The sequence below is a fragment of the Spinacia oleracea genome, chromosome 3 (assembly GCF_020520425.1).
Source record: "Spinacia oleracea cultivar Varoflay chromosome 3, BTI_SOV_V1, whole genome shotgun sequence".
Lineage (NCBI taxonomy): Eukaryota > Viridiplantae > Streptophyta > Magnoliopsida > Caryophyllales > Amaranthaceae > Spinacia > Spinacia oleracea.
Window position 1 is genome coordinate 32,641,971 of NC_079489.1, and position 15,014 is coordinate 32,656,984.

Below are 15,014 nucleotides of genomic sequence, written 5' to 3' on the forward strand. Positions count from 1 at the left end.
GATGGGGAAATAAACGCGGGGTAGGATCGTTTCACCCTTCGGCTATTTTGATTACCTACAAGCACGAGTATTTCCTTCACTATCCCCAGTGGAGTCGCCACTGTGAGGGGGTCGAAAAAGCACGAGGCTAATGCGTGACCTCGTCCCTCGTGGGTGTGACGATTCTTTTTATTCAATCAAGTGTAATTAGATTTCCTGTGAGTTTACACCCAATTGACTAGTAATATAGGAGTCGCCATTCATTTTTTAACGACAATGAGAAAAACTGACAAAACCCGGTTATCGTGACATAAAGGGAGTGCAATTATGTTTGACCACGACGGCCGTAGGTTCCCTTGTGATCCCTGGTGTGGGGATCTCTCAACATACACCCGCAAGGTAGAGATTGAGGGTTCGGGGGACTGTAACTACCGAGAGGAGTAATTCGCTCGTCGATAACTCCAGAGGCAGGATATCCTTACTAGCTTAGCATAAATAATTGAAGGGACATGCGTTAACTATTAAACTAATCTGAATTGATTTTAGCAATATGCAACATATAATACTAATTCGATCGTGATTATCTGATTTAAATAGCATCAAGGGACCTAGCATGATAATTCGATTTCCCAAATATATTATATTTGTTAGGCGTGATAGAACAATCAGATTAGGTTAGTTTAACAGTTCATAAAAAGGGCGAGGAAAGCAGTTAAATCATCGAAAAGGGACACATTACGACGCACCCTTGAGAGGTGCGTCACGGTTCTCAGAAAACTAACCAATTTGACTTTGTTATTTCTCCTTTTTATTTAACGAATCTCAATTATGGGACAGGATACGTTCTATTCGATTTATGGATCGATTGCGACAGAACGCGTGAATAATTTCGCAGCGAGAGGCTTAGGCTAAGGGTTGGAGTCAATACTCAGAATATAATTATGTGTTGTGTGTGTTCCTTTCACGTCGAATCTAGGGGTCTATTTATAGGGAAGAGTTCGTGGAAAGATGGAATTGCAGAGTTCTAATCCACAAAGAATTAGGAAAAAACACGTACCCAGGTATTTTCAGCGCCCAGGCCTGGGCGCCAAAGATTTCGGCGCCCAGAGCCAGGCGTTGAAAATAGGGTTTGGGCTGTTTTCTTTAGTCAGATTCGGATTCCTAAAATCCGTAGAGTTTGAGATTTAATCGAGTCTTTTAGCGCGTATCAATTTTATGACGGAATGCGTCTGGGCCCGTTACGAACACTAGGCTCGTTAGGATTTTAATTAATACGTAACTCTTATTTCCGAATCCTATTAGGAATAGGATTCTCGCGGTTTTCTATCTCATTTAGGATTTATGTTGGAATGCAACACCTAATTCTGACAGGTTTCTATCCTTTATGATTTGCCACTTTTAGAAGCTACCTTTTACGGCAGTTACTATTTTTAGCAGGTTTCCATAAATAGCAGGTTTCGGGTGAAATGAAATGGGGAATCGAGATTCGTTTATTTTATAGGAGATGCGTTGTCAAGTGGAGATTTATGTTTTCATCATCGAAACTTTCCCTTTCGGGAACGGGTACAAAAGTAGGTGTCTACACTGCCAAATTTGAAAATGAGCCCGCACTTGACATAGACATGGGCAGCACAAGCATAAAAATGAGCCGCACTTGGCCTATAAATGAGCCGCACTTGATCTAGATTTGTTGTATAACTGATTTCCCTACTACATATTACAATCGGACCACGCCACTAATTAACCTCTATATGTCATATAAAAAGTATCTAATTATATAGATAATTAAATTAAACAATATATAATTTTAAATATAAAAGTCGATTACATTACAATGATATGAAAAACTAGCTAGCATCCATAATTTAAGATTCAGCACAAGAAAATATCAAAGACAATCACTGGTAATGAAGTTTGCCAACATTTCTCGAACTTCATCTATCTCCTCAAAGGTGAAAGGCCGCTCCCTCGGAATATTGAATACCTTAAAAAGATCGACCATCAAAAAATATATATACACTTTATTTACATAATAAATATTGAATCGTACAATAAATTAAGACTTAATTTGTTCATAATAAAGAAATAATGAACCGTATAATAATAAAATTTGTTAATTTTGGTCCCAACTTTCATCTAATGAACTTAAATGAATATTTTAAAGTCCTTCCATGTATAATAAACTTGGTTTTATGTTTTAACGACTCATTCTCACCCATTTTGGTGAAGTTATGCACATTTAAGCCTCGTTAGTTCATTATCGGTCACATTTTGACTAAAATGGCTAATTTCGGTCCTAACTTTCAACTAATGAACTTAAATGAGTATTTTAAAGTCTTTTCATGTTTAATACACTTATGTTTTTGTTCCAAAGACTCATTCTCACCCATTTTGGTGAAGTTATGCACATTTAAGCCTCGTTAGATCATTATCGGTCACATTTTGACTAAAATGGATAATTTCGGTCCCAACTTTGAACTAATTAACTTATATGAGTATTTTAAAGTTTTTCCATGTTTGAAACACTTAGTTTTATGTTTCAAAGACTCATTCTCACCCATTTTGGTGAAGTTATGCACATTTAAGCCTCGTAAGTTCATTATCGGTCACATTTTGACTAAAATGGCTAATTTCGGTCCCAACTTTCATCTAATGAACTTAAATGTGTAATTTAAAGTCTTTCCATGTTAAATACACTTAGTTTTATGTTTCAAATACTCATTCTCACCCATTTTGGTAAAGTTATGCACATTTAAGCCTCGTTAGTTCATTATCGGTCACATTTTGACTAAAATGACTTATTTCGGTCCCAACTTTCAACTAATAAACTTAAATGAGTATTTTAAAGTCTTTATATGTTTAATACACTTAGTTTTATGTTTCAAAGACTCACTCTCACCATTTTGGTGAAGTTATGCACATTTAAGCTTCGTTAGTTCATTATCGGTCACGTTTTGAATAAAATGGCTAATTTCGGTCCTAACTTTCAACTAATGAACTTAAATGAGTATTTTAAAGTTCTTTCATGTTTAATACACTTACTTTTATGTTTCAAAGACTCATTCTCACCAATTTTGGTAACGTTATGCACATTTAAGCCTCGTTAGTTCATTATCGGTCACATTTTGACTAAAATGACTTATTTCAGTCCCAACTTTCAATTAATGAACTTCAATAAATATTTTAAACCCTTTACAAGTTTAATACACTTATATTTATGTTTAAAAGATTCATTTTCACTTACTTTGGTTAATTTATGCACATATAAGACTCGTTTGATCATTATAGGTCAAATTTTCACTAAAATGGGTTATTTCGATCCCAACTTTCAACTAATGAACTTAAATGAATATTTTAAACCCTTTACAAGTTTAATACACTTAACTTTATTTTTTTTAAGATTCATTATGTTTCAAATACTCATTCTCACCCATTTTGGTGAAGTTATGCACATTTAAGTCTCGTTAGTTCATTATCGGTCACATTTTGACTAAAATGGCTAATTTCAGCCCCAACTTTCAACTAATGAACTTCAATAAATATTTTAAACCCTTTACAAGTTTAATACACTTAATTTTAAGTTTCAAAGACTCATTATCACCTATTTTGGTCAAGTTATGCGCATATAAGCCTCGTTAGTTCGTTATCGGTCACATTTTGACTACAATGGCTTATTTCGCTCCCAACTTTCAACTAATATATTTAAATAAGTATTTTACACTCTTTACATGTTCATTATACTTGGTTTAATGTTTCAAAGAATAATTAACGCCTACTTTGGTCAAGTTATACACATTTAAGGCTCGTTTGATCATTATAGGTCATATTTTGACTAAAATAGCTTATTTCGGTCCCAACTTTCAACTAGTGAACCTAAATGAGTACTTTAAACTCTTTACATGTTTAATACACTTAGCTTTATTTTTCAAAGACTCATTATCACTCACTTTGGTCAAATTATACACATTTAAGGCTCGTTTGATAATTATAGGTCACATTTTGACTAAAATGCCTTATTTTGGTCTCAAATTTCAACTAATGAACCTAAATGAGTATTTTAAGGTATTTACATGTTTAATACACTTAGCTTTATATTTCAAAGACTCATTGTCACCCATTTTGGTCAAGGTATGCACATTTAAGGCTTGTTTGATCATTATAGGTCACATTTTGACTAAAATGACTTATTTCGGTTCCAACTTTCAACTAATGAACATAAATGAGTATTTTAAACCCTTTACATATTTAATATATTTATTTTAATGTTTCTAAGACTCATTCTCACCTACTTTGGTCAAGTTATGCACATATAAGGTTCGTTTGATCATTATAGGTAACACTTCAACTAAAATGGCTTATTTCGCTCCCAAACTTTAAACTGAAGAACTTAAATAAGTATTTAAACCCTTTACATTTTTAACATACTTAGTTTATGTTTAAAATACTTATTCTCACCTACTTTGGTCAAGTTATGCACATTTAAACCTCGTTTAATCATTATAGGCCACATTTTGACTACAATGGCTTATTTCGGTTCCAACTTTCAGCCAATGAATCTAAATAAGTATTTTAAACCCCTTAGATGTTTAATATACTTAGTTTTATGCTCCTAAGACTTATAGTCACCAATTTTGGTCAAGGTATGCACATATAAGGCTTGTTTGATCGTTATAGGTGATCATATTCCGACTAAAATGGCATATTTCTGTCCAACCATTCAACTAATAAACATAAATAAGTACTTTAAACCCTTTACATGTTCATTTTTGTAAAAATAGAGCTTCGGAACAAATGGAAAGTAGAGCCAACACCCGAGAAAACTTAATACCTTGTAGGCTGTGATGTTGGCTTGTGTGCCCTGCCGGCATCCACCATTGTTTTCGAGACACTCATTAGTCTCAATGCCTGCAGGGTTTTTTTAACAGCAAAAGGAAGTATTAGCAACGACTATATATTGTTTTGGATAACAAATGTTTTTTTTTTATCAGTGAAACCTATAAGAGGAAAGGCCTGCCTGACAAAAAACCACTTTATGGGGGAAGAGCCTTAACAGGAGGGACGATCTCTAACTAGTTACAAAGTAAGCAGCAAGGGATGAAAACAAAGCCGCCTTTCTGAGGAAAGCCTAACTAGTAGTACACTATAATAAACTCTCCAGCAACGACATCCAACAAGCCATCGAAATAGAACAAGACAAGACACTCACAACCTAAACAACTTGAGAGAAAATCAACTCACAACACATGAAACTGTCTACGCAAGCTAAACTTTACAGTAAGCCACTAATTATTGCAAACAGAATGTTTCCCAGGCATAAGTTGATTCACCCTTTTAATAACTTGATCCAAACTAAACAGAAACACATGCACCGTGGCATTTTGGAATTCCAGAATGTTTAATTCCTACTTTTCCAATTCTGATAATACGCAAGAAGAAACTGCAGCAAATATGACCTTGGGTTTAATCTTCGGCACTTACCATCTGTTTTGTTAGCCCAATTCCAAAACCGATGCAAGTCATGACTGAGAAAACGCACCTGCAACCGGTTTTTGATAGTAGCAAAAAGTTACTTTTACTTAAACAACGTTTAAAAAATAAATGAAAGAGTGTCTCAGGTGGATACTGGATAGCCATAGAAAAGGCACTTCCCATAATCATAACCTTTAAATCTTTGCATCAAGGAAACACTTCCCAGCTTAACAAGCTAACTAATTAAGCCATGATTGGAACCTTTAAGTCCAGACTCTTTAAGCCTTTAAGGCAATTATAACCAGCTTTCATAGTTTAATAACCATGACTCCATGAGGGTGCAGAGGCCATTTAGAGCCACTATAAGTCGTTGTACTTACCTCTTTTCCAGCAAATTGATTTTTGTATCATGAAGCATCCCATCCCATCAGCAGCATCATGAAGCTTTTGGTCAACATCAGCAGCATGAAGATTTTCAAGAGCATCCAATACCTAATTTAAATTAAGCAGACACTATTCAATTTCCTTCATCATGTAATGTCACAGACTAGACACCAAAAAGGATACGATTTTTAGGGACCTGAATCACACCTGAATTTACTATATATTCACCAATATCAACCCGTAAATTACCCATTTAATTCAAAACCCACAAAATCAAAATCACTAATTAAAATTAGAATCAAAATCAGCGAAATTGAGATTCTTAACAAGTGTTGAGCAACTGAACTTCGGAAATCAGTAATTAAAATTAAAATCAAGCATGAAATCTGGAAAGTTAAACGACCAAATTAGGTTAAAAAGTATAGCCGATACAGATAAACATGAAAATCCATCATTCGAGACAAAAGAATCAAATAAATGGAAAGAACATTAACTGGACTATCAGTATATGAACTATGAACCATGAAATCAAGTTCAGAAAGTTATTTGCATCTAACCAATCAACTCAAGAGTGATTCGACCAAATGAACGTGATTTTAAATCGAAATTAAACTAAAAAGAAAATTGAATCACATAGAGAAAGTGTAATTACCTGGGAAACTTGAATTAAGGAGAATCGTTGAACGATTTCTTCAAATTAGGGAAACTCGAAGCAGCTGGTTGTGTGGGTGGATGGCGGCGACTCAAGATGGACTAACCTCGACACTACATTCTTTAGAAGCAGAGGCGGCGGTGGAAGCAGCGGCGACGGCGGTGGAAGAAGATAGCGATGGCAGAAGTAAAAGCAGAGAAGGGGAAGGAAGAGGAGCGGGAAAATGAAAAAAAAGTACCACTTTATTTTTGGGGAAAATCTACCGTGGGCTCTATTTTTAGAAAAATTTTGTGCTGCTCATTTTTAAATGACCCGCATTTGAGTTTAAAGCCCGCACTTGAAGTCAAGTGCTGCCAATTTTTTAAAATGACCCGTACTTGTAAAAATATATTTTTTACTTTTTTTTTAGTGCTCTCAAGTGCTGCCATTTTAATAAATGAGCTGCACTTGAAGGGAAGCACATGACGATTTTTCCTCTAGTGAATAAACAACATATTTCCAATATGCTTAAGAAAAATCAAGAACAACGTGCTTAGAGAGATAGAGGGGTGGAGGTGGTACTACAACTTGAATTGCATGCATGAAAATAAACAATTGAAATGTTGAATTAAAACACCATATAACTTCCTACCGTTTCAAAAAGAATTAGTAAAAAATTCTATTAGTGGGAGGTTAAATTTTGAATGAACGCTACAGAAGAAGAAGAGAAGAATTGGGAATTGAATTAAATTGACATTGAAAATAATTAAGGTTGGAGAGTTAATGGGAAGATGAAGAACGGGGAAGACGAATTACGGGACGGTTGTTTAGGCATAATCAAGTTGAGTATCGATTCTAATTCTTGGTACTCCCGCCGTCTCATTTCTATAGTCCTGTGCTTTTATTTTGAGCGTCCCAAAATTAAGAAAAATCAAGAACAATGTGCTTAGAGAAAGAGAGAGAGGGGGATGAAAATAAACAATCGAAATGTTGAATTAAAACACCCTATAATCTCCTACCGTTTTAAAACGGACCAGTCAAAAAGTCTATTAAGTGGGAGGTTAAATTTTGAATGGATGCTACAGGGGAAGGGTAGAAGATTTGGGGATTGAATTAAATTGACAGTGAAAATAATTAAGGTTGAAGAGTTAATGGGAAGTTGAAGAATGGGGAAGATGAAGTAGGGATCAGTTGTTTAGGCATAATAAAGTTTAGTATTGATCCTAATTTTTGATACTCCCTCCATTCCATTTTTATAATACTATTTCTATTTTGAGCGTCCCAAAATTATAGTCATGTTTACATTTTTGGCCATTAAGTTTTCCATTTTCCTATGTACTATGATAATTTAAAATGTATTGAAAAATCAACAAAACTTCCTCATGTACTATATTTTAATTCTTCATGTACTATATTCCACTTTCTCATACAAATCAATTATCAATGCACTATATTCCAATTTTCCGTGTACTACATTCCATTTTTCTTAAAACCCGTGTTTTTTTTGTCAACGGGGCTATAAACATGGACGGAGGGAGTTCAATTCTAATAAATTAGGGATTAGTAGTATACTACGTGAAAACTAATGGCAATAAAGTGGAATAATGAATGTTCATTATTTTTTTATCACAAAAAGTAAATAGTAAGATTAATAATGTTTTGACATGTGTCTTCAAGATGGAGTTGCTTATGTGTCATTGAAATGATGATGGTTATGTTTTTTAAATACTAGGTATAGATGTGCTCTTTGTAGTGTATTTGTAATTTCAGGTTTATCATTGTAGGAATTGACATATTTGAATGCATTTCCTACTCATTTGAACCACTACAAGAGGTGATGTACTTTTGAGAACACGAACATTGAGTTGAAAGAGTTTTGAAACAAAGCGAATAACGAAAGAAGTAGAAAATGATTGTAGTCCACAACTTTAATTATAACTCAAGTTCCACAAATACAAATGCAATGATTCTAATTGTGTTGGATTCTAGACTTCAAGATCTTTCCAACTAATGGTCACTCGCCTAATTCCCAAAATGACGAATGAGATATGGAGTTTTGAAGATAGGGAATCGTGCACGCGACCGTATTATAAACCTAATTACTTTGCCAATAAAATAAAAGCAACTTTCCTCTTTAGGCATAACTTCCAAAGGAAGCATTCACTTCCCGAAATAACTTGTTTCCTGCCATTCAAAAACATAAATAATTTCCTTAATAAAATACGCATCTATTGTAATATAAAACATCTTCTTAAACATTGCCAAAAAAAAAAACTAAGTAAGACAATCAAGAATTCTTTGTAGACAGCAAAGGCTAGCACTATCCTTACCATCTCTTCATGCAAGAATGTCTTTCCCCTTCTTGAACTTTGAGCATCTAAAATTCATCCTGAATCGGGTAACTAGTATTTGTTATAAGTAATCTGCAAGTACTACAGTTAGCAACCTAAGTGAAGCTTCCACATTAAAAAAAAGAGACGATTTGACCTTAGACATATATTGAACCATATGACCGCATTGTCAAATGACATCCTTGAAAAAGAATATTCTCAATATGCTTTTAAATAAGGACCCTACCTTCTTCCTTCTGTTTTAAAAATATTCTCAAAAAAGTTGGATATGTCATCATCTTAGTTAGTTCAGTCATTTCCTTGTTAAGAAATCAAGTCTGGATGCACTTTCCCATGTCTGATTCAAAAGATGCAAAACCTTTGCTCTGCTCTATACTGGCGGCTAACTTTGCCAACACGTTCATTCTTGTAACACCCTAATAATTCCTTACCTTTATAAAACCATTTTCGAACTTAAAATAAAGGAATTACTTAAGTATTACCACCACCGTGATAACGGTTAAGGCTATTACCAAAATTACGCAGCGGAAATAACTAACTTTCAAAACATTAAATAGTAGTTAATGGCTCCATACAAGTTGGAACCATAACGGCCCAAAACCAAAACGTTTAAGTAACCAAAACCCATTAACTAGAAGTTTAAATAGTTTAAGTAGTCTAGACTAATAAAATAATATAGTTTAACGATGCAGGAGAAAAACAACGCTCATTCAACATCCCCATTATAGATAACTTCTCCAGCAAGTTATCTCTACAAACCTGTTATGTAAAGTCTACTCCCCAACAATGCAAATGCAATGGTGGATCATCATAGGATCATTAAGGCAAAGGCCATGACCAAAAGACATGAAGCACGAAGTCAGCGAAAGCTGAGTATGAACAAGCTAGAATGAAATCCTATTCTAACATGCTTCACTCACAATAATAATCCACATGCAAAAGCCATATAATTAAACAATTGAAGCCATACAATTAAACAATTAATCATGAAGACATGACACGACTCTTGACTCATAGATTAATTAAGAATAAGCTTTGAACGGGCCTAAAGAAATATCCATAAAAGGAAGGGTGTTGGGAGCCCACCAAACACCAAAAATATAAATAAAAGTAACTTGTCGGACCATACCGACGGAATTCCAGCGCATAAAAAGAATGAAACAACGTCTTGTATCATTCGTAGGAGTACAAGTTTTTCGGCAAGACTCCCCCCATTGTTCATACTCAATGTATATACGTTCCAAGAGTTTTGAAGCTTGTTCTGGTTGCACTTTACGTTTATTAATACTTTCTAACCAAGTGAATTCAAGACACAACACAAGACATATAATAAAAGCAACCAAACAACACTACTTTTTAATCCATTAGGACTTGTGTTCAAACATGCAAGACTTAAGTGATATTACTCCCATGGTACCTTCTCAATATACTATTGAGCTGATCCAACATGCCCATTAACATGTGGGTTGTGCACTAGGCACAAAAAATCCTTAGTCCAATTCACATAGACTTCCAAAACATACCCTACAAACGGGGTAGAATAAATAGTGCAATCAGGCACGAATACTTGGCTCAAAGCATGCTAGACATTAAGTACAATAGCATAAACATAATCCCTTGCATGTGAAACACCATACATGCATATAAAACTTGAACAACAAGCTTGACATTAAATTCAACGATTATAAATTATCATAACATGCTTGTTCAATAAACATAGTTCCACAATAATTCAATCATGCTTGTTCACCGCATCAAACATGAATCCATAATAATATAACATGTTCTTTCACCACATCAAACATGAATTCATAATAATTCAAGTCACGTGATTCATAATAATAAAGTATCACAAGTATCCTCATGTAAACGGTGGTCATCCTAGACATGTACGTACCTCGAATATCTAAGTATGGGGCCCACTTTGCGAATCAAGACTCTAGATTAGAAATCTCCTCCTATAACTGAAATAATGAAACTTAATTATTTTTCATGTTCATTAAATTTCCAGCAACTTTTATAAATTCTAAAACCTTTGAATTAGTTAGAAATTAATTGCCCATTAATAAATAAATACTCCCTCCGTCCCTTAATACTCGCACCACTTTCCTTTTCGGGTCGTCCCTTAATACTTGCACCGCTTCTATAAATGGAAATTTTTACCAATATTATATTATTTCTCACACTTATCTACTAACCCACCTACACCCTACTCCCTACAAAAAATCATTTAAAAATTCATATCCCCCCACTCACCACTCCCCACCCCTTACACATTTCCCACTAACTATATTAAAAAATAATCCACTATCAACTAACACCCATTAAATTAATAAGTCAATTCAAGTGTCTTAAACTCCGCACCGGTCAAACCGGTACGAGTATTAAGGGACAGAGGGAGTAGTCTCAATTGAAAAACTAAAACCCTAGCATGAAAACATTAATTTTTCACCCTTAAATTCATCAAAAATTGACATTTTAAGCCTTGAAATAATTCTGAAAAATATAATTGATTTCCATAATTGAAATCAACATTAAATTATGAAAATAAATCAACCATTAAGTTGGGGTTAAAACCCTAATCCTAATTCAACATAAAAATCACTTTAAACCTTTAAAAGAAATCGACACTTTATTAAATAAACGAATCTGAAAATTGCAATATTCCAATTCAAAACATATTTCAATAATTCATACATACAAATCATCTAAATTCGGTGTTCATAACCGATCCCAACATTTTAATTAATCAAAATCAATAGTAACAATATAATTTAAAATACGGAATTGAAATAGAATAGGTAAGGAAGAAGAGAATTATACCAAACCGGCCTATAGCACGGTACAATCACGAATTGGATGTGATTGGGCGCAAAAGATCGAAAGAATACAGAGTATAGTGCACGGCACACACACTTTGGCTTACGTGTGCGACGGACAGCAAGCAGCGGGGGCACGGGCACGCGGGTGCTCGATAACAACAAGGCAACAACACTCGGTAAGGGCCACGAGTGTGCGACGAGGGGCGAGAGATAGGGAGTGAGAGCGTCGAGTGTGCAGAAGCACGAGCAGCGACGAGGGAAGCGAGGGGTGCTCGAGTGTGGGCGCTGGGGTGCGCGAGGGGTGAGGGAACATGACACACGAGTGTGCGGGAAGTGTGGGTGATGCACGAGCAGCGTACTCGGCTGGGTGCTGGGCGAGGGCAAGGAGGGACAAGAGCAAGAGAGAGAGGGAGGTCGGGGTGAGTGTGGTGCAAGAAAAGAGGAGAGAGAAAATTAATGAGGGTTTAATAAGTGAGGATCAATTGAATGTAAGGGGTATATTTATAGGTTCCCCCAATCCCTAATGGGCTAGGCTTAGGAATTAGATATTGGGCTTCCCTTTAATGATTGGGTTTGGAATAAGAATTTAAATTAGAAATCTTAGTTGGGCTCAACTATTAAACAGGTTGGGCTTAGAATTAATTCAAATCATTTAAAAATCGAAACCCAATAATTTCCCGGCTTCAAATAATAAATTCATTTCGTAATTAATTAAAATAATAAATATTCTAATTAATTAAAAATACATTTAAATAATATTTAAATGTAAATTCTAAAAATCGTAAAAATTCTTTATAAATATAATAAAATATATATATAAATACATAAAAATACGAGGTATTACAATTCTTCTCCTTAACAACTTATTGAACATACAAGACTTTTCCATTGCGTTTGGAATTAAATCTGCAAGTTTTAATTGATTTCTTTCTACAATCTTAAATTCGCCAAATAAGAAAAGAGATATTGTTGACTTTGAAATATGAATGCGTCTTGTTTTATGTCTGTTTCTTTGAGTATAAGTCGAATGCCTTACTCTGACTTTGGCTAGAAGGGAGCCATCTAAGCTTTGGTCAAGGCAAAATTCAACCTACTAATTACCTTGACCATTGCAATGTTGCCTAATACGACACCTACAAAGAAAAACGGCGAGTAGCAATTACTACTCTTTCCTCGAACATACCTTGCACTAAACAAGTATTATTCAAACTATTCATGAACTCTCAGTAGTCGGATAATTCATCCAAGACGTCATGAATATGCAAAAACGTATGCCAAGAATTACAGTACAAAACCAATCCCGTAGACGTGCTTGGGGGCTTGAGAAAGGCAATTCAAAACTGCTCCAAATGTCAATTTTATCGCAAATTTTCATGCTATACGTACGTCATAGGGAGAAAGTCATAGTGTTTTGTTGCATGAAACGAACCTTGGTCTACTAAGACCCTCATCTAAACTTTAAGCAGTATTCACTACTTAGAACTTGAAAGTTGCTCCAAACTAATAGGGCAATAAAACATCGCGAGTTTCTAAAAACTCCGATCATTCTACTGCAACGAACATGCATGAAAATATCTCTGCATATATCCATTCGTACAGTTCGACCATTGCTCCAAAGGACAATGAAAAGCAAAAGAAATTTTCTACCGCAAGAAAAGAAAGCAAAGATAAAAATTCGAGGGATGAAACCCCGAGTTCTTCTACAAAAACGGGGCACACGCGACAAGTTCTTTCCGCAAACCCCAAACATCCACGAGGCATGCATACCCCTCGTGACACTGCATCATACAAATGATCTTCGCATGTACAACGTTGAACCAAAGACAAAAAAACGAATAGTTAGACTCTCGCATAAAACGAGACGATACAAATCATTACACTTACCTGACTAGGACTCATAGTCCCAAACAACTCCGAAATCGAAATTCATACATTTTCTACCACTCATAGACTGTGTATAATGTAAGCAACAAAGTCCTAGTACCTACATTATATCCAAAGTATCAATTCATAGGTACACTTGGGGGGCTAATTCAATCAAGCCAAAAATCAAATGGAAATTGATATACTTGCAAAAAATGACATGCACAAACACATGTTATAAACATCGTGTTCAAGCAACTGATTACATGAAATTGTGCCAAAATAGAAAACCCCAAATCAAATTGAGCATAGGTTTCATACGATATTTACTCAAAGTTAAGCCAAGAACTCAAGAAAATTTGAAATTACTTACATAAATATGATCTAGAGTTGCTTGTGAGTAACTTTGGCTAAGAAAAACAAAAGCAAATCCAAGCAGAAATAAGCAACACATATCGAACAAAAGCAGCATTAGGGATGACGAACTATTCCTACAAAACTCGATTTTAAAGAAGCAGAACGCAAGAAAGTTATTGTGCGCAAACCGATGCGCGAAAGGATTCTTGCGCCTAGCAACAAGGCGCGACAAAAGTCTTGCGCCCAAGAAATATTCTGACAAATTATTTTCGGGCCACTTAGACTTCGCCCAACTGCAAAAACAACAGTTAGCTTTACAATTTCCCTCCCGCGGAAAAAATACAGGTTTCCTAAAACTATTATTTATTCCAAAAAAAATAAAAAAGAAAATCATGGGTCCACTAAAAGGTCACGACCTCTCGGGAAATAATCGTGACTAACCGGTCGCGACCCCAATCATTTTCATCGGAATTTCTTATTCATAAAAAATCCCCAGTTATTTTTAAAAATAAAAATTTTCTGTTTTCCAAAAAACGAGAGCGATTTCCCTTTCCAAAAACGAGAGTTAAAACTAAAAAAAAAAAAAATTAAAATTCAAAGTTTTTCACCTTCTTTCCAAAAAGGCGAGAGCCAAGTTTACCGCTTTATTTTCAAAAAGGTGAGAGCCACCGCTTTCTTTTCAAAAAGGCGAGAGCCAAGTTTACCGCTTTCTTTTAAAAAAGGTGAGAGCCAAGTTTACCTCTTTCTTTCCAAAAAGGCAAGAGCCAAGTTTTCCGCCATTTTTCCAAAAAGGCAAAAAGGCGAGAGCCAAGTTTTACGCCTTCTTTCCAAAAAGGCGAGAGCCGAAGTTTTTCGCTTTCTTCCTCAAAAAGCAGGACTGCCAAGTCGTCAATCTAGCAAAATTATAAAATAAGCCTATCAAGTTTTCGAAAAACTCTGCCTTTATCTGAACACCTCCAATGACATTGTGAGGAGGTACAAGTTCATTCTACAAAGTATTCAATGACTCGTGAGGAAAAATGTTGACATTCCTAGTGATGACCCTTAAGTCAAACGTTATCACTCGGGGGCTCGTGAGACCCTCGTATCCGAATTAATTTCCCGAAATTAGATTCACTAGATGCACTTCGTCTACCAATACTTTGATCTTCGTCTTAA

The 15,014-nt window shown here is 35.1% G+C and overlaps 1 protein-coding gene across 3 annotated transcripts in view; it reads right to left on the minus strand.

The window, feature by feature from the left end:
- Positions 1-1,731: 1,731 nt before the first annotated feature.
- LOC110802228 (uncharacterized) overlaps positions 1,732-15,014 on the minus strand; it is a 28,219-nt gene continuing 14,936 nt past the window's right edge. Inside the window, exons 4-10 of one of the 3 annotated variants that reach the window (XR_002537103.2) lie at positions 10,712-10,778; positions 8,794-9,587; positions 6,485-8,647; positions 5,829-5,940; positions 5,458-5,515; positions 4,808-4,884; positions 1,732-1,963 (exon numbers count right to left, since the gene is read on the minus strand). Coding sequence is in view for 1 of the 3 variants with exons in the window: in XM_056840090.1 (XP_056696068.1) it covers positions 13,337-13,432 (96 nt within the window). In the remaining 2 variants the exon portion in view is untranslated. Of the gene's footprint in view, positions 1,964-4,807; positions 4,885-5,457; positions 5,516-5,828; positions 5,941-6,484; positions 8,648-8,793; positions 9,588-10,711; positions 10,779-11,088; positions 13,433-15,014 lie in introns of those variants that run through there. The other 2 variants (XR_008930295.1, XM_056840090.1) reach the window with 2 other exon arrangements.